Here is a 19,897-nt window from a genome sequence, read left to right on the forward strand (position 1 = left end):
GTGCCGGGACCTTGTCCGCACAAAGCTGCCCTCCCCGCCGGTCCAGTGAGGGGAGAGAACTCGGCGGGCATTTCAGATTTCGCCTCTTGGCTTGTTCACGTTTATTTCCACAAAGACCCCCCCCCCCCACCCCGTGTAACCCACACCACTGGTAACACTGGGACCAGTCCAAACGGGGGGTGCCTGCAGCACTGCCAATAGCCCACAGCTGCTCTGGGGGAGACTGGGCAGGTGTCACACAACAGGTGTAACCTACACCCCCAAGCCGGGCAGGCTCTGCGCAAAAATGCCTTCGAGGCCCAGCTGGATCCTCAAGCCCGGTCAACTAGAGTGAGGAGAGCTTCTTCAGCAGCCCCAGGTCTCAAATGGGAAGCGAACAGCGCCCCCTAGTGCCCAGCGGCAGACCATACCATTCTGAAGCAATCACGTTAACAATTCTTACATTTTTAGTTTTTCTCAACTTCTGGAACTAGACCAAGGTAAAGCCCCCCCATGCCCCACAGTGACGCTCCAAGGATGGCTCAGGGCTGCTCTGGTGTGTGTAAAGGCTTGCGGTGTTGGGGCCCCAGCTGACGAGGCAGTCGGGGGGCGCCAATCCAAGCCGCCTGGGCCTCTCAGGGCCTCAGGGTCGGGGGAGGCTCCACTGCAGGCCGCTCTTTCTTTCTGTGTTGGAGCCCCAGGGCCCGGGCCACCAGCCTCCGGGCCACGGCTGTGTTTGTCTGTGGTCTCTCCTTTGCCAGACGCAGAAGCTCTAAAAGGAAAGCCCCATGGGGTGGGGACTTGAATTCAAGGCTATGGCCTCTCCTCCCAGCAACACAGCGGCCTCAGAGGCCATTAGAGCATGACCAGATGCTGGTGAGAGGGGGCCGCCTAGGGCTCCAGGCCCCCCCCCCCCCCCGTGGGGTCCTGACCAATCCTATCACCTCTCTGCGCCCTCCCTGTTTCTCTGCAGTGGCAGTGTTAATCCTGTCTACCCCTAGGGAAAGCAAATCAGGATGGGACACCTGGAGCTCTTGGGTCAACAGACAGGATGTTTATTGTCCCCAAGGCTTTGTCTGGGACAAAGACTACGTAACCCACAAGAATGTGGACCGCCTCAGCAGGCTTCTCCCAGGCCAGTTTTGCCAGCCACTGCTTTGCAGCCATGGAAAACTGGCCTCTAAAGCGCCCCTCGTGCTTCTGGAAGGAGGAGAGGAAAGGGGAGGAGATGTCATTTATACGGCATCTCCTGTGTGCCCCTCACCGCTGCAGGCACGTGTGCCAGGCTTTCTTATTCACCCCAGTGCTTATGTCACAGACGTTAGGTGACTTGCTCAAGGCCAACTTACAGAAGTGCCAGAGCCAGGATCACACCACAGCGAAGCCCAAGCTTTTTACCCTACAGCAAAACATGGCTTCCACGGCCACACAGAAAGACCAAGCTTCCCCCTGAGCCACAGCACAAGAGGTGTGAGCGGAGGGCAAGCCCGGGACAGAGCAGCTGGCAGACAGTACTGCTGAGGGGCCCCCGTGGGGAGGAGCACCCCACTGGCCACTGCAGCCCAGGAGCCCTAAAGCAGAGAACTGAAGAGGGGAGGGAATCGGAGGGAAGGGCCCGCCCCGCCCAAGCAAACACTCACACAGCCCTCCCACCCAGACCACAGGCTCCCTTACTTGGCCTCTGCAGGGCCTTCAGCTTGGACTGCTTGGTTCCCTGCGTCAGAGGCCGGATCTTGAGCGTGGAGAAATCCCTGGTCAGGGCCTCAGCAGCTGTGGAAAGACAACAGATCTGGAGCCATGCCCTCTTCCTCCTGCTGAGGCCTCCGCAGGACCCAGGAGCACGAGTGTCACCCCAAGGCCCACGCAGCTGCTCTGTACACCCATTCAGAGCTCAGGGACAGGGCTGCCCCATGAGCTTGCCTCGCCCCCCGAGCCCGCAGACCTGCACGGGGCCACCCACGCTCTCAGGTGGACAGCCCGCTCGGAGCCCAGCTTCCACGTTCCTGCCCCGGGCTGGTCGAGAGCTGCGTGAGCCTACAGTTCTGACGTCAGGAGAGGCAGGCCCCCGCCTTCCAAAGCCTGGGAGCTTAAAACAAACGCCACCCTTCCCCCACTCGAGACCCTCCCAGGGCACGTGCCCTCACTGCCTCAAGCTGTGCCAGGTCTTGGAGCACTCAGGCCACTTAACAGACACAGCAGGTCAGAGCTGGGAGGGGCTTCGGGTCCAAGCCACTGTAGGGATGAGGAAACTGGGGCCAGGACGTGGCCGGCCCGTGCCACACAGCTTGGTGGAGCCCGGAAGGCAGCCGTGGCCACGCCTAGCCCACTGTTCCAACTTTCCGTGGACCAGAAAGGCTCTGGGCCTCCCCCTGCCCCCGCCTCTCTTTCAGTGGCTCCCTCCCTGGGGTTGACGCCCCTACCTCGCCCCAGTCCTCTTGCTCCCTAGACACTGCCCCCCTTCCCTGAAACCCCAGGCTCTCCTGAGAACTGGGCCCACCCCGGCCATGGTCACCCCCAGCTCTATGTTCAGAAGCTGTTGTTGTGAGAAGCCCAGCCAAGGGCGGCGGGGTACCAACTCTTTACAAATACACCCAAACTGAGCAGTGGCGTGGCAGGGGCAGCTCAGGAAAGTGGCCAAGATGGAGGACGGGCACCGTCCAGGGCTACAGCCAGGAGGCTGGCTGGCCTCCCCAGCTCTGACGCCAAGAGTCTTAGTAACCCTGACCACACACTGACATCCAGGGAACTCAGTCTCCCCATCTGTGAAATAGGGGTCACCTGACCTACTTCTTGGCGCTGTAATGAAAACGGAATGAGACGCATCTGCTCAAACCGTATGAAATTGCCGTATTTGAATGCTTTTGACCTATAAAAATGGCACCTTGGGACTTCCCTGGTGGCGCAGTGGTTAAGAATCCGCCTGCCAATGCAGGGGACACGGGTTCGAGCCCTGGTCCGGGAAGATCCCACATGCCGCGGAGCAACTAAGCCCGTGTGCCACAACTACTGAGCCTGCTCGCCACAACTACTGAAGCCCACGTGCCTAGAGCCCACGCACGGCAACGAAGAGCAGCCCCCGCTCACTGCAACTAGAGGAAGCCCGCACACAGCAATGAAGACCCAACACAGCCAAAAATAAAATAAATAAATTTATAAAAATAAAAAATGGCGCCTTCATATGCTTTCATTTAGTATGTGTTAGTCCGTAGGGCTTGGCCCTACATGCTCAGTAAAGGTCACCTGAATCTGAAACCTCTGAACTGAAGGCACGAAGATGAACAGGCGAGGCTGTGAGCTTCCTGGCCCGGCTCCTGCTCTGCCCCCCAGGACTTCTGGAGTGTCTGGGAGACACCCTGCCAGTCCGCCGGCTCAGGGTAGCCTGCACCCTGACCTGGGGGATCCCCACCCAGGGAAACCTAGACTCCCGCCCTCCCCAGCGGCAATCAGAGGAGGGCCCGCCTCACCTGAAACCAGGCAGGGAAAGACCCCAAGCGCGTGTGTGTCGTCCACCCACTGGATCTTGAACCCCTTCTCTCTGCCGGGGAAGAGACAGAGTGATGAGGCAAGCAAATGGGCAAAACCCCTCCTGCTACAGGAAGTGCCCTCCCACCTCCAACCCTCAAACACTCTGAGCCCAAGACTAGTTCCGTCTCCTCCGGGAAGGAGACGGCCATCGGGCGCAAACTTCCTCTGAAGACCAGACAGTCAGCCTCAGAAAGAGACACCAGCCCCGTGGTCGGATGGGCCCCCCACTGCTAGAACTGAGGAAGCCAGGACGCAAAGCTCGTAGAACACAATGCCAAGGGCGAAGGGGGCTCCTCACGGGTGCCGTCACGCCAGGCCAAGGGCGTGGGGTCCGAGGCTGGAGGCAAAGGGTTTGTGTGGTGGGCACAGGACCTAATACAAGCGTGTCAATGCAACTGCCCCCGTTCGACTTTCTTTCTGCTGCTCAGGAAAGCACCCCTGAGTCTGGGCCCCGTGGGAAGCCAGAGCAGTCCCGGGGCCCACGGCTTCTCCGTGGCACCGCCACGCAGGCCAAGGAAACCACCAGTGGCCCCAGTCTGGCTCTGTCCACCAGCTCAGGCTTGGGGAGGGAAGGGGAGGCTGTTCAGGAAGCAGTCAGAAAGGGGGCCCTGAAGAAAGGGATGTTTTTAAAGCCTAAGGAGGAAAAGAGAAGGGGGACTGGAGAAAAGAAAATGAGCATTTGGAAAAAGAAAAAAGGAGAAAAGATTGGATTTGGATCCAAGGAATTCGGGGAAACAAGAGAAATCTTTCTCTCACTATATCCCCATCTCCCATCTCCACCAGACCCTGCCCCAGGACCGCTCAAGCCCAGTTCACCCCAGGAATAGTTCCTGCCTGGAAATGGCCCCATCCTGCTGACTGACCGACGGGTGGCTGCTCGTGGAGCAGGGGAGGCAGGGGCCCCGCCGGGTCCTGGCCACCACGTGGGTGTGTGGGGGCCGGGACGGAGATCTGCTGCCCGGTGCCAGCAGGACCAGGTCTCGGGCCTCTGGAGAGTGTCTGCAACCGAAACCTCAGCTCTCCTCCTCCACGAAGTCACGGTCAGCAAGCCAACTGCCCAGGAGGATAGAGCCCAGAGCAACCACATCCACTTTCTGCCTTTCTTTCTAGATCGCTGGGCACCGGGGGAGGGGCAGGCAACTGTCCCCCACAACAAAGGGCTGTCCTAGCTCCTCTCCAGAAGTTGGGCACCCCCTCCTCCCCACCTCCCCGAAGCCTCTCACTGGAACTCAGAAAAGGCTGCCAGCAGGTCCTCGGTCTTAAGCGCTGGCTCAAAGTCATAGATCTCCACCACGTGGGCAAAATCCTTCTCTCCAGGCAGCTCCTCTGCAAAGGAGGACGTGTCCATGTGGATCTTCTCTACCTGAATCTCCTTCTCGGTCAGGTTGTCCGTTATCTGGGAGAGATCAGACCCTTTAGCGAGGGGAGCTCTGACACACATGACTCCAAATGACTGCTTTCAAAATCACACGCTGAGAGTCCTGCAGGCTTCTGGGTAGATAGGGAGGTGAGCACCCCGGGTAGGGGTCTGGGAAAGACAGCAGGATGGCAGACTGGGCCAGAAGATGGAGAAGCATGAGTTTTAGGGGAGTCCCCACTGGGTGACTGGCACGGACACACATCATGTTTCACAGAATCCCGAAAACCCTATTCTATAGGCCCACTTTACAGGTGGGTAAGCTGAGTCAACAAATTAAGTAATTTTGCCCCAAGTTGCCATCAGTGAGTCACAGAGCTGGGCAGGCCCAGGATCTTTCCTTCTCTCATTAATGACGTGATAATAAGCAAGGCTTTCTGGCGTCCATCCTTCATCTGTAAAATAGCGATACAGGATGCCCGCCCTCCCAACTGACACTGCGGCCAGGCTCAGGGGCGGACACATGACACACAGTTCCAAGGGTACAAGATCTGTAAGACAAAGCTTCAGGCAGAAGAGTGATTTTCATGACCAACATCTGCAGTGCATTCTGTAGCATGTGCACATCTATGTTACCTTGGGCAGTGTGTATCATTACCTGCTATTTTTTCAGATGAGGAAACTAAGAAAAGCCAAATGACTTGCCCACAGTCGAATAGCACCTACATGATTGAGCTGGGACCGAATTCCACACCCCTGATCCCAGACCCTGAGCCTCCTGCCCTCTGCAGTGTCAGTCCTGACTCCTGTGGGCAAGGCCCCTGTGTCCCTCCCCGCACATCTCCTAAGAGACCCCTATCACCCAACACCCAGGCCTGCTCAGCCAGCAACCGCCCCCCCCCACCTCCGCACCATGACCCTCGGCCCCCATCCACCCTCGACTACACCCACCTCACTTCCGCCCTCCCTTTTCCGGGCTTTAAGAGCTCATCACCTCCTGCAGCAGCTGACTGTAACCGTCCTCCTCGGAGCAGCTGCCCGGCCCCTCCTCTTCCACCTCGTCCTCCTCCTTCTCCGCCGCCAGGCTCCTCTCCAGCTCACTCCCACTCCCGTCTTCCAAGTCTGGCTGCAGACCGGGCCCAGGCTGTGTGGCCAACTCCGACCTGTCTCCCGTGCCTGAGTGATCCTCTGGCCCTGGGGACTCAGTGGCCACTGGGTCTGGCAGTGACTCGTTCTCACTTTTGCTACGGCCTTTTCGGACCTCTGCTGCCTGAGTCGCCAACACAGGAAGTTCCTGATCGGAGGTGGGGTCCCCGGCACGGATGTCATCGGGCTCTTCTGGGAGCCTGCCAGCTGGAGCATCTCCCTGAAGCCCTGGGGCCGGGAGGGGCGCCCATTCTTCTCGCCTGCGCAGCGCCCGGGGCACATACAAAGCCTGGTCCGGCTTGCGTCCACGATGCCACCGGCCGGCCCGCGCTCCTCGGGGACCAGCAGCCGCTCCCTGGCTTGAAGTGGACCTCGGACCTCGGTACTTGCTAGGGTGGGAAGCAGGAGGGCGGCAGGGGCCGGAGAGCCCATCTGAACCGGGTAACCTGCAGCAGGAGCAGGCGGTGATCAGGGCGGTGTTTGGGTCCCAAGGAAAATGGTTTACTGGAGCGACCTGCCATTCAGGCACGAGGCTCTCAAGTCAGCCTTGGGCAAAAACCAAAGCCAAAATGACCCTCAAGAACACCTTAACAAGGCATCAGAGTGGAGGCTGGATGCCCTGAACAAGCCCGAAGCAGTCAGCTCTCCCTCCAGTGTTATAAACCGAATATGAGACCGCCGAGTCTTCGCTTACTCACAGGGTAAGGTGAGTACTAGCATTTAGGAACTGCGTTATTAAAAAAATATGTAACTTTCAAAGCTAGGATCATAGTCATCATGATAAGATCCTGCAAGATGCACGTGGAAACAGGTGAGTGAAAGCCCAGATGTACTCGCACGTTCCGTGGCCTCTGCGGGGCACAAGCTCACTGAGGGCAACGCTGGGCAGACACCTTCGCTGTTTAAACCACACTCTCTTTCTCTCTTTCGGCCCAGCGTGCATAAGCTGAACTTGCTAAAGGAATTCCACAAACAATGCACATCTACTCCGCTGCTGGAGCAGAAAGCAGCACTGACTCTAAGCACCTGAGGCTGGGGACAGAGGCGGCGGCCTGGGGGCTCCCGGCCCTGGTTCCCTCTCAGACACTGACCAGCTCAACCGACCAGCCCCCAACCCCCCGCCTCCAGCTCAAAGAACTGCTGAGGGGCCTCCAAGGCGGCAGGATACACACCTGATGTCCACGTGACAGATGACTGTCCTCCTTCTCCAGCCCTCCCCAACAGAAAAGCTGCTCAAAAGATCAAAATTCTCTGCTGTCCTGTGGATCAAGTACCGGAGGCGACTGGAGAGTGGGGGGAAGAGAAGGACCCTGGGGAGCAACGGGAAGGGGTGCTGAGCAGGGGCTCCAGGTGCAGCCCCCAGGCCTGAGCCCCACCGAGTCCACTCCCAGTTTAACGGTGGCTTAAACACTAGGCTCCCTCTGCCCCCTCGGGTCCCAGGCTGACTGCAAAGGACCTGCCAATAGAGGTTACGACAGGGAGCTACTGGCCCCACTCCCCTTCCAGTGCTGGGCCCCTTCGGTCTCGGGTGATGCTCAGGGTTACAAGTGAAAGGTGCAGCTGGCTTCAGACTATACTACAAAGCTACAGTAATCAAGACAATATTAGTGTCTTGGCACAAAAACAGAAATATAAATCAATAGAACAGGATAGAAAGCCCAAGAGATAAACCCACACACCTATGGTCAACTAATCTATGACAAAGGAGGCAAGGATATACAATGGAGAAAAGACAGTCTCTTCAATAAGTGGTGCTGGGAAAACTGGAGAGCTACATGTAAAAGAATGAAATTAGAACACTCCCTAACATCATACACAAAAATAAACTCAAAATTGATTAAAGACCTAAATGTAAGACCAGACACTATAAAACTCTTAGAGGAAACCATAGGAAGAACACTCTTTGACATAAATCACAGCAAGATCTTTTCTGACCCATCTCCTAGAGTAATGGAAATAAAACCAATAATAAACATATGGGACCTAATGAAACTTAAAAGCTTTTGCAAAGCAAAGGAAACCGTAAACAAGGTGAAAAGACAACCCTCAGAATGGGAGAAAATATTTGTAAATGAATCAATGGACAAAGGATTAATCTCCAAAATATATAAACAGCTCATGCAGCTCAATATTAAAAAAACAAACAACCCAATCCAAAAATGGGCAGAAGACCTAAACAGGCATTTCTCCAAAGAAGACATACAGATGGCCAAGAAGCACATGAAAAGCTGCTCAACATCACTAATTATTAGAGAAATGCAAATCAAAACCACAATGAGGCATCACCTCACACCAGTTAGAATGGGCATCATCAGAAAATCTACAAACAACAAATGCTGGAGAGGGTGTGGAGAAAAGGGAACCCTCTCGCACTGTTGGTGGGAATGTAAATTGATACAGCCACTATGGAGAACGGTACGGAGGGTGCTTAAAAAACTAAAAATAGAATTACCATATGACCCAGCAATCCCACTACTGGGTATATACCCTGAGAAAACCATAATTCAAAAAGACACATGCACCCCAATGTTCAATGCAGCACCATTTACCAGGTCATGGAAGCAACCTAAATGCCCATCAACAGACGAATGGATAAAGAAGATGTGGTACATATATACAATGGAATATTACTCAGCCATAAAAGGAATGAAATTGGGTCATTTGTAGAGGCGTGGATGGATCTAGAGACTGTCATACAGAGTGAAGTAAGTCAGAAAGAGAAAAACAAATATCGTATATTAACGTATATATGTGTTATCTAGAAAAATGGTACAGATGAACCAGTTTGCATGGCAGAAATAAAGACACACATGTAGAGAACAAACGTATGGACACCGGTGGGGGGGGCGGGATACGAACTGGGAGATTGAGATTGACATATATACACTAATATGCATAAAATAGATAATTAAAAATTTTTTTAAAAAGAAAGATGCAGCTGGGAGAGGCCTGAGAGCAGATTATTAAACCTAAAGGCCAAGGTCAGAGCCAGCTGCGAGCCCGTTACTTTGGATGCACCACTGGGCAAAGGGGCACAGGAGGCTCTGGGCGAACCCTGACCTTTTCAGCAACCCAGGGCCCGACGCCACCGTCACACCAGCTTACTTTGACAGCTGCTTCTGCAGCAGGAAGCGGTCCAGCTCCTCCTGGATGCGGTGCACGAAGTCATTCTCGGCTGAGGAGAGGAAGACGCCGTCCAAGCAGAGAAGGGCCAGGGTGACAGGTGGGAGAACCTGCGGGGCAACGGACACGGCCGCGATCAGAGAGCGTCCCGGGCCCACCCTAGACCAAGGCCAAGGTCTCTCCTCCTATCGGAGAGGAGCCGGGCTCCGAGGAGGGGAAGGGACGCGGCCAGGGTCGCCAGGCAGGGCAGTAGTGGGGCAGCTAGGGGTCTCCCGGCCCCAGCTGCGCTCGCTTTCGCTGTCCCCGGGCTCGCGCGCCGCCGCCTCGGGCCTGCTCACCCGGCGCGATCGACACTCCCCGGCCCGGAAGCGAGAGGCCCGGGGGGTGCGCGAGGCCTGCTGCGAGCCAGCAAGCGGGGCGACCCGCCCCCAGGCCTGCCCGCCTCACTCACCGCAGGCGCCCCGCGCGTCGCCGCCGCAGCTCTGAGGGTCCCCAGAAGCCTGCGCGCCCTGGAGCCAGAGGAAACACCCGGACCTCGGCGGCGGCGCAGCGCCACCATGCGGCCCGGAGGAGGCATGGCAGCAACGACAGAGGCGTGTTCTTGATTGGTTTGCCCCTGAGAGCACACTGTCTCCTAGGATCAATTAAGTTTGGCAAATACTTTGAGGTGGCTCCTATATGCTAGGTCGTGGGGATACCAGATTTTCCGGTTCATTGTTCCCCTCCCTAGGAACGTAAAAGAGGAATAAATAGGAAGTTTCTGGACACCAAGAATTTCATCACCCTTTGACCACCGCTGCCCTTCCTTTACCCTTATTGATGGAACGTGCAAAGAGGTCCAACTCACACCAAAGGGTCACTGACAAGGTGTACTAGCCTTTGGGTAACAAGGTGGGGTAGACACTAGAATGGTGATTTGCAGGTCATCAAATTATACTACCTTGCTACATCTAAAAATGACTCCACCACCCACCTTAAATAGGGTTTGAAATTCTTCCCATCAGACAGTGTAGAATGGGCTATTATAATCTAGGAGACCAGGGTTGAAATCCTCCTCTTCCCTGAAAGGTGCTGAAATGTAAGCCTTTTATCATCCTGAATCAAGCGGGCCCCTGAGTTAACAGCATTGAAGACCCAGGTTTTAGTACAGGGGTGGGACAGTCTGAGTGGGCCCTGCAGTAGGCTATGGGCAAGGCCACAGGGAGAGTGTCCCTCAAAAGGCCAGGTAGGAAAAGCTGGGAACAGAAAAATGAAGAAAAATTAAGATGCATTTTGCTGTCTTGCAGTTTTTTCCAGAGTATTTCTTTAAAAAGGTGGTGGTATTATATCACATTTACAAAAACTATCTTTCTGGATAGTTTTTCAAGAATAAAAATGATCTTGGGCTTCCTTGGTGGCGCAGTGGTTGAGAGTCCGCCTGACGATGCAGGGGACATGGGTTCGTGCCCCGGTCTGGGGGGATCCCACATGTCGCGGAGCGGCTGGGCCCGTAAGCCATGGCCGCTGGGCCTGCGCGTCCGGAGCCTCTGCTCCTCAATGGGAGAGGCCACAGCAGTGAGAGGCCCGCGTACTGCAAAAAAAAAAAAAAAGAATAAAAAGGATCTAGAATAAAGACAACACCAAGTGCAAAGAGAACTCAGGGAGGTGAGTCATGAGTCTCCTTTTCAGCCCTGGTTGTAAGAAGAGATTCTGAAGGCCTCACAGGTCCCCTGCCCCAGCCTCTGGCCTGGAGGGGCATCCGGCCCCTGGGGGTGTAGAGGGCAAAAGGCAACAGGAAGAATAGGGACACCCATTTGGATTCTGACTCCACCAGCCCCAACCACACTCCACACTGGCTTAACTGAAGTGGAATTAGGCCTGAGAGAACGCTGAGGGGGCACACAATGGTACCATTTATCTGACCAGGCTTCCATGATGGGCGGTTAGGGTTAGGGTGAGGCTGAGAGGCAAGACCACCGAGCAGCTATGGACCACACATGACCTGGAAGGATATGCTTGCTACTTAGAAAACAAAGGCCCAACTTTCTCAGCAGAGTGGCCATCTCTCCCCAAAATGAAGGAACCAACCAAAAACCCAGGACACAAGCCATACCCACACCTCTTGAGAGCTGGGCCATGAGAGAGGACTTCACCACATTCAGAGAGACTCAGAAACAAAGCTGTCAGAGGAAGGCCGCCCATGAACCCAGTTTCCACCACACCCTCTTCAGATAACTTGGAGGCTGAACAGAAAAAAAAGTATCAGCACGAAGGCCTCCACTTGTGGGTGGAGGTTACCAAGAGATGCCAAGATAAATGGGGAAGGAAATCAAGGCACATCCACCCACACGCTTTGGGGACAAACACCAGGTGAGCGTTGAATGGGTCCCAGTCAGAGATAAGCCAGCAGAACAAAAAGCAGCAGGATATGCAGAATTTCTACAGCAAAAACAAACAACAACAAAGAAAGCATAATAGGAAAAAGAGGATAAGGGTATATTGGAAAGTTCTCTTGAGAAAAGAGAAGAAATTTCAGTTAATAACTACTTCACATTCCCAGGGAAATCAAAGAAAGCCTGATTTCCATGTCACAATGGATAAACCAACAATGACATGGAAGTGAACTGTCAGAGGCATGGAAAGACATAAAAGAGGCAATCATGTTCATCACAGAAGCAGCAAACACTGGAGTCAACAAAGTTGAAAACGAATCAGTGACAAAGAGTAAAGCCTTATGAAAATGAAGATAACTACTATTTATACAAAGTTTGCCATATAAATGGCATGAATTTAATTTTTGCAGCAGTCCCTTCAGATAGAGATTGTTACCCTTATTGCAGGGGAATAACCTGAGGTTTAGCCAAGGAACCAGCTACTACGTGCAGAGCTGGAACTCACTTTAATCCAGACGTTGCCTGACTGTCACGTCACCCCCTGACTAAGATCTTCCATCTTTAGAATGTCATGAGAATTGATGCCGTGGCCAATAGCCAGACACAGAAGTCAGGCATTAAACAAACTAGACGAATCCAATCCGTTAGAAAAGCATGCTATGTGTGTGCTGTAGAGTTTTACCTGAAACAGGAGGAATGATTGAGCGATGATGAAAGGACTGCATGCAGGGGACAGGGGGTTGCAAACAGTCCCATCTGAAGGGAAGGACCTAGAGTCCCCTGCTACCGTAGTGACCCTAAATTACCGTCCAGTGCGCCTTTCCTTGCTATGGGTAGGATCACCGGGGTCACCCACAGCTCTGGAGTCTACCTCCCAATTTCACATCTCCTCATTCTAAGCAACCTGAGATGGTATTACAGGTATTAAACCGTCTACCAGTAACCTCAGCTTGCATGAGCTAGCCAACTGTTCTCTCCATGTTTAAGGTTAAGTTTAAGAATATTCAATATAGGGCTTCCCTGGTGGCACAGTGGTTGAGAGTCCGCCTGCCGATGCAGGGGACACGGGTTCGTGCCCCGGTCCGGGAAGATCCCATATGCCGCGGAGCGGCTGGGCCCGTGAGCCATGGCCGCTGGGCCTGCGCGTCCGGAGCCTGTGCTCCGCCACGGGAGAGGCCACGACAGTGAGAGGCCCGCGTACCACAAAAAAAAAAAGAAAAAAAAAATCCAATCCTAAAATGTTACTTAGTCTATTTCATTTATATAAACTTTTTGAAATGACACAATTTTAGAAACAGAGAACAAATTAGCAGTTGAAGTGGGAAACAAAAGGTGAAGAGGGGAGAGGAGGTGGGAGGGAGACGAGTGTAACTAAAAAGAACTGTAAGAGGGATCCTTGTGTTCTACATCTTGACTGTGGTGTTGGACATGAGAACCTACACATATAATACCGTTATATATAACTAAATACACACACACCAGTATAAGTAAAATTGAGAAAATATGAATAAGATAGGTAGATTTTATCAATGTCAGTACTCTGGCTGTGATATTATACAATAATTGTTGCCATTGAATGAAACTAGATAAAGGGTACATGGGATCTCCCTGTATTATTTCTTATAATTGCAGGTGACTCTACAACATGCTCAATAAGCATTTGTAATTAGGGAATTCCCTGGCAGTCCAGAGGTTAGGACTCGGTCCTTTCACTGCCGTGGCCTGGGTTCAATCTCTGGTCAGGGAATTAAGATCCCGCAAGCCACGTGGCGTGGCCAAAAAAATAAAAATTTAAATTTAAAGAGATGTTTGCAACTAATGAAAATGGAAAATCAAATATATCAAATTTATAAAATGTAAATTAAATGTTTAATAACTTCATAAATATGAGTAAAACTGGAACCAGATGTATAAGAGAAATAAATTTGTTCTGTCATTTTGAGTTAATCAAAGTTGTTTTCATTTTCTATAAAGTATATTAGATACATTAATAACATTACAATATTCATAAATTAAATTTTAAAACTTAATGAAAACTAGATATTTAAATGTTACTTTCATAAACTAATATAACTTAAAATCTAAATAACTATAAGAAATCTTTTGTGAATTAAAAGCCAGTCTCAGACATAGAAAACTCTACACAAAACTACATGGAGTTCCAAGAAAAACCAGAGAGATTAAAACAGTTACAGAAAATATAAATACAGAAATCTGCATTGTAGATCCAACACATGGTTAATTAATAAACCTGAGGAAGGAAACAAAGCTATTGGAACAGAAAAAAAAAATGCAACAAAATTTTTTTGAAACAAAGAAAAATGTGAATCCACAGATTAATTTACTGAATTCCAGAAATAGATAGCTAGATAGCTAGATGCCTGATACAGATGGTGGTAAAATTATTTTCTCTGGGCATTGAAAAAAAAAAATTCTATATAGGTAGAATACAAAGAAAAAATTCAAGTGGCTTGCAGGTGCAAGCACCAAAGCAATTTGGTGAAAGAATGAAAGAAAAACTGGAAAGTTTGGAAATTTGATGAGACCAAAGTACCACTGTTTGCAGAATATTTGATTTTTTTTTTTTCACCTAAAAATTCAAGAGAATCAACTAAGAAACTCCTGTAAGCAAGAATGTGTGGAGAAGAGCCAGGGCTGGAAGAGGTGATGGCGGGACCAGAGGAAGAAAGAAATGAGAAATCCACCCCCAGTCCTGCTCTACCAGATTGGCATCTGTCCTTATCCCCCAAATCTCTGATGCCTTTGTTGTCCTTTGGTTCCCAGGAAACCATAGCCTCAGGCTAGCCTGAGTTCCAGCTCCTTTTTTAAAGGGCCAGAGTAACAGGAATTCAGATGGGGTTTGGGATTGCGGGGGAGTCTGGCCCGTGAGCTGCGGGGCTCAGGCCTGTCCTCATCTCAGCCCCCAAGCTCCTGCCAGGGATCCTCACCTGACGTGACTTTGCAGATTTTTACACACCCACCTCCAAAGCCAGATCTCTCTTCCCCAGGCCCGAGCACCACCACACATCAGAGCCTGTTGCCACAATGGGGTCTGAGGGACAGGAGGAAAAATGAATATTAAGACTTGGTAATGACAGGGCCATGGTCCTCAGTCCCCTTTTGTGGGATTGTCTTGAAGCTCTCCCAAAACAAGTTACCAGAGTGATCTGTCAAAAGGTGAACCTAATCACATCATTCTCTCCACCGCATAAAATCCTTTAATGGCTCCCCAATGTATTAAAATAACTTATTACCAGGCTCTAAGTGATCTGGCCTTCTCCAGGCCTGGACTAGGGTGAGGCAGGGAGCCATGAACCTGAGAGCAAGTGCCTCCTTAAGCTTTGTGCCCTGGGTGCTTGAAATGCCTCACCTTAGCATAACTCCACCTCACTACTGGGTACCCTTCTCCTTGTCCATTACATCCCAGACATGCCGGCCTCCTTTCTGTTCCTGCATTACAAGTTTTTTCCTGACTCAAGAGCTTGGCAATGGCTGTTCCCTCTGCCTACGATGCTCTTCCTCTGGCTCGTTTCTTTTTTTTTTTTTTTTTTTTGCGGTACGCGGGCCTCTCACTACTGTGGCCTCTCCCGTTGCAGAGCACAGGCTCCAGACGCGCAGGCCCAGCAGCCATGGCTCACGGGCCCAGCCGCTCCGCGGCATGTGGGATCTTCCCGGACCGGGGCACGAACCCGTGTCCCCTGCATCGTCAGGCGGACTCTCAACCACTGCGCCACCATCGTCAGGCGGACTCTCAACCACTGCGCCCCTCTGGCTCTTTTCTGGCTGCTCTGTCTTGTCTGTGTTTAAGAACTATAACCAGTTGAGATTTTTTTCACTCTGGTTACTTTCACATGGAACCTACTGGAAGTGGTTGCCTCTAAGACCCTCACTGTCTAAGCCCATAATGGTCCCGTGGATTCTGGGTGGCTCTCTGCTTCTGTGTCATGGACGGGGCATAGGAATCTATGCTGAGACTAGAAACCTGGGGCCTGCATCCAGCCTCCCCCGGTGAAACACACAACCCATTTCCTTTGAAGTCTTGCCAATGACTTGGGGGATGGGTCCTCACTGATGCTAGGATCCACAGACCCCATCTCTTTTCTGTTTCCCCAAATTTCCTCTACTCTTTCTCCAGCAAATATGATCCCCTCTCCTCTCCGGGACTCCTAGTAGAATCTCCTAAAGGTGCTCAAACTCTAAGAGAACAGATTTCAGGAAGGTCAGTGACTAGCAGGCAGTATCTGCCCAGGCTTTGAAAGACCAACTTCCCTGAGGCTAAGGAGCACAGAAGCGCTTGCAGCTTCCTGGAGAGGCAGAAGCCAGGAGGAGTTACAGGAAGAGAAGCACAATGCTTGGCACCTGGTGGGCATTCAATAATCATTTGTTGAATGAATGAATGAATAAAAAAGACCTCCCAGTACCTGATGTTCCCTAAGGTGGAACATCACGTGAGCGGACTTCCAAGGAACTTGGCATTGTTTTATAAAAGCATGTAGGTGGGAAAGACATAGCTGTGCTCAAAACATGGTCACTGTGCCTGGGGAACACCATGCAGTGAATGCTCGTGCTCGTAGCTGAGGCTGCGAGCCAGCTGGGCTCTGGTCTGGAAACCAGCAGAGGCCTCTGGGGTTTCAGTCCACGTGGATTAAAAATGAATAAAGGTGCCCCATGCGAGGAGGTGATCAAAGCCACCCAACCACTTAAAGCTAGGGATAGAGGGGGAGTGTCCCCATTTATGCAGTTACACAGAATAAAGCTACATTTGACCACCCCAAGGAGCTATCTATGGCTTTTTCCGGAAGGTAAAAGACCAAAGATGTTGCCTTGTGAAGAATTCCTTGGGCAAGCCACCTGCTAGCCAACTGGGTCAATGGTATCCCCAGTAACGACATGGCTCTTAGCTGCCAAGAAAAAACCTGGTTCTTAACTGGGTGTCCTGGGGCAGGCAAGCACAGAAACACCAGGCAAGGATGAGTGAGCTCAAAGAAAGAGGAAAAACCACCCACAAAAGAACTTTACAAACCAAAACTCCAATACATGAAAAAAAAAACCCAAGAAAACAAAAGAACTACTAATGCTAAGAAAAGACTTGTCAGTCAAATGCAAGAGATGGGCCTTTGTAGAGCCAGATTCGGACAAACCAATTTACTATTGGACATGTTTGATAAAGTCAGGGAAATCTGAATACAGCCTGGATACTAGACGATATGAAGGACTGTTCTTACTCTTCTGGTGTGTCTATTGTTACTGTAGTTACGTTTTTCATCTGTTTTTTCATACTAAAGTGTGTATGGATGAAATGGCATGATGTCTTATTTGCTTTAAAATATGTTGGGGAGGGGAGAAGTGAGGAATTACAGGTGAAACAAGATTGGCAAAATGCTGATCATTATTGAAACTGGGTGACAGGTACACTATTCTCCTCATTATTGTGTATGGTTGAAATGTGCCATAATAAAACATTTGTTTTTCTCAAGCCAAACTGAAGCCAACAATAAAAAGATGGCCAGGCGGTGGTATTCAATGCATAGCTAGAACATCTTCAAATTCTTGAAAGGGAAAAGAGAGAGATAAGGAAGAATTTTAGAATTTGTTAGAAAAATGTATAGTTAAATCCATACGCTAAAAATTTGAAGGTAACCACTGAAAGACTAGAAATATAATCTGTAGCTTTCAAATCATCACAGGAAAATAATAACAATATAAAAACTCTATCCAACATAAAGTACAAACAAAGAAAAAGAGGTAAAGGATAGCAAAGGAAAAATTGTGTCTCTTTGCCTTAATAAAGATATAAAGCAAAAAAAGAAAAGGAAAAGAAGACGGGAAAAATGTATAATATTTTTTTAAAGGATAATCACATGATCCAGCCCAGCCCACCCTTACAAGTGAATTTGCAGTAGATTGCAGAAGATCTGTCCTAAGAGAACTGGGTGAAAATTAAGAATTTCTAATGAAAATCTAGACTCTTATCTGCTTAATTCTTTAAAATGTCTTTACATAATTTATTAGCCAATATTTGACTATGAGGATCTTGGTGTTTATTTTTAATCTAATGTGTATCAGCAAAACACTGCAGAGGGGCACAGACACAGAGAGGTACAGAGGAGCATGTGACGCTCTATCCAGACACAAGCACTACGTGAAACAAAACAAAATACAAACTCTGCTTTACGCACCTCTTAGGACATCCCACACAGTCGCCCACCGGCAAGAGAGGAGAGTTCCACGATGAACTCAGAAGGGCCCTGGATAGACCTGTCTGGAGGACTACAAGGCCTATATAAGGGTCTGAGAGCTAACACGTGTGGAATTGGCTTACTCTGTACCAGGCACCATCTACGCCCTTTGCATAATTTAACTCATCGCTCACAGCAGTGCTATGTGGTGGTATAATTGTCATCATTTTATAGATGAAGACATTAGAGAGGGTAAGTGACTTGCCCAAGCTCAAACAGCTAATAAATGGCAGAGCCAGCTCAACCTTTCCTCCCCTTCCAGAGCCCAGCTCAAAGACCCAAGTAGGGAGGGGGTCAGGCCACAGCAGGGCAGATGCCTGATTTGTGTTTGAGACTGAGGTTTCATAAGACAGTGGCTCAGCCACCTGGGGGAAGTGGCCCTGATTCCCGAGGAGGCAGTCTGGAGAACCCCACCTTCATGATGCCCTTCATTTATGTAGCACTTGATACTTTCAGAAAGCATTTACAAAGTTCCCATTTCTTTACAACACCTCACTTTGAGGCAGGCTAAACAGAAATAATTATTCCATTGGATCTTTCCTTACGTCACACCTCCCTGCAGTGATGGAGCCAGAACTCAGATCTCTCGTCTCCTGCCCACACTGGGTCACGCTGGCCCATCCCTGCACACACAGAAAGCCAGCCCACAATTGTCCCCAGTGAGAATGAGGATGGCTCCAAACACCCACCCACCGCAGTGACAGCAAACATGCAACTCTGTCCGTGGGAACAACAGAAAAGCCAGACTGAGGACACATACGACTGTATTTTGTACAGAATGAGTAAATGCCTCCATAAACACGTAAGAAGGAAGCAAGTCCTAAGTAATTTATTAAAATAGCCCAAAATAGATAGGCATTCCATCCCAAACTCTCCCTCCTCCCATTAGCCTAGCATAGCATAGTGGTCATCAGGGCAAGTATTGGGGTCAGACTATCCATTCGAATACTGGTTTGATTACTTGTTAGCTGTGTGACTCTAAGCAAATTGGTTAACCATCTCTCTGTTTTAGTTTCATCTGTGAAATGGGGATAAGAGCTCTGGCCTCACTGAGGCCTCAAAGATGAATTAATCCATAATGAGGTTAACCCATGTGAAGCACCTAGCACGGTATAAGGCTGGTGGAGATGGGACCCCCTGCATACAGGTGAGGCATTCTAGGAACTCCAGCTCCAAAAGAACCAGATCAAAGGCTCTCCTGATCTCCTCTAGCCACGGACCCCAGGGTCCAGGGCCACAGAATCACAGGTCCTGCTGCCGGCCTTAGGTGGTGACCTTTCTCTACCACCCAACCCAATTTCTAGACAAAATCAGAAAGGGCCACTCCATCCTGTTTGCCCAGCCCCTACCCTATGAGGAGAAGGGAGGATGTCACAATGTCAATCAAGTGACCGCGGGTCCTGGCTGAGCATGGGCCCCCGCTGTCCACACACAGCCTGGCTCCGAGGGCCCTCAGCCTGCTACCACTATGACCATCATTGAGCAGGCTACTGCACAGGTGAAGCTGAGGCTCGGGGTGCATCTTTGAACCCAGATAGGGAGTTCTGTACTGTTAGGCTGGGCTCTGCCCTATGCCAGCTGCTCCATTTGCCAGGGATGAAGGATAGGAAAACTGAAGTGTCACCTTCAGTCACTGCAACGGCCACCAAAGCAGCCCTGGGGGTCACATGCTGCTGGTAGTTGAAGGGGCTGGTCTGCTGAGGCACAAGTGCAGGATAAAGGCGGTGGAGCACATGATGCCAAAGGCCAGTCAGATGTCACACACGTCCCCAAAGGGCTAGTAGCCAGCTGCCTGGGTTGCCACTTTCCAAGGCATCACCAGCAGAGCCACCAGGAAGTCCAAGATGACCTTTTGTGCACGCTGGTGGCAAAAGCGCAAGACGCCAGCACACACCAGGACGTTTCTCAGCAGCGTACAGGTGAGAAATCAGAGGAGCCCCGCACTGACGCCAACGCGTAGCGGGCCTGCCTCACCCCTGCTCTGCCCTCTGCTGGACTAGGGCCTCGGTCACCTCTGGTGCCGCCGTGAAGGCCTCCTGGCTGGGAGTTCTGGAGGCTTCCGAGCAGGGCCGAGATTTGGAACAAAAGCCAGGTTGTGAGGCCAGGACGGAGGCACCAGCCTTCTCCCTTAAAATCAACCAAATGCACACCCGGCT

General features: G+C 51.0%; 1 protein-coding gene across 1 annotated transcript; it reads right to left on the reverse strand.

Moving 5' to 3' along the window:
* Positions 1-425: 425 nt before the first annotated feature.
* R3HCC1 (R3H domain and coiled-coil containing 1) lies at positions 426-13,473 on the reverse strand. Its single transcript, XM_022595048.3, has 8 exons — positions 9,582-13,473; positions 9,113-9,240; positions 7,180-7,317; positions 5,856-6,453; positions 4,728-4,900; positions 3,444-3,514; positions 1,654-1,749; positions 426-751 (listed from the first exon to the last, which is right to left on the reverse strand). The coding sequence occupies exons 1-8, from the start codon at positions 9,705-9,707 to the stop codon at positions 615-617; spliced, it is 1,467 nt and encodes a 488-aa protein (XP_022450756.1). The 5' UTR covers positions 9,708-13,473; the 3' UTR covers positions 426-614.
* Positions 13,474-19,897: the final 6,424 nt, after the last annotated feature.

This window comes from Delphinapterus leucas, chromosome 6 (assembly GCF_059928025.1).
Source record: "Delphinapterus leucas isolate spDelLeu-1000000601 "Yukka" chromosome 6, BTC_Dleu_Yukka2, whole genome shotgun sequence".
NCBI classification, from domain to species: Eukaryota; Metazoa; Chordata; class Mammalia; order Artiodactyla; family Monodontidae; genus Delphinapterus; species Delphinapterus leucas.

Coding starts and splice junctions, on each gene's coding strand:
- R3HCC1 (XM_022595048.3), bottom strand. CDS start 9,707: ATGCCTCCTCCGGGCCGCATGGTGGCGCTGCGCCGCCGCCGAGGTCCG. Junction 9,241..9,581: donor CGACGCGCGGGGCGCCTGCG/GTGAGTGAGGCG, acceptor GTTGCCCCGCAG/GTTCTCCCACCTGTCACCCT. Junction 4,901..5,855: donor ACAGTCAGCTGCTGCAGGAG/GTGATGAGCTCT, acceptor GATCTCTCCCAG/ATAACGGACAACCTGACCGA.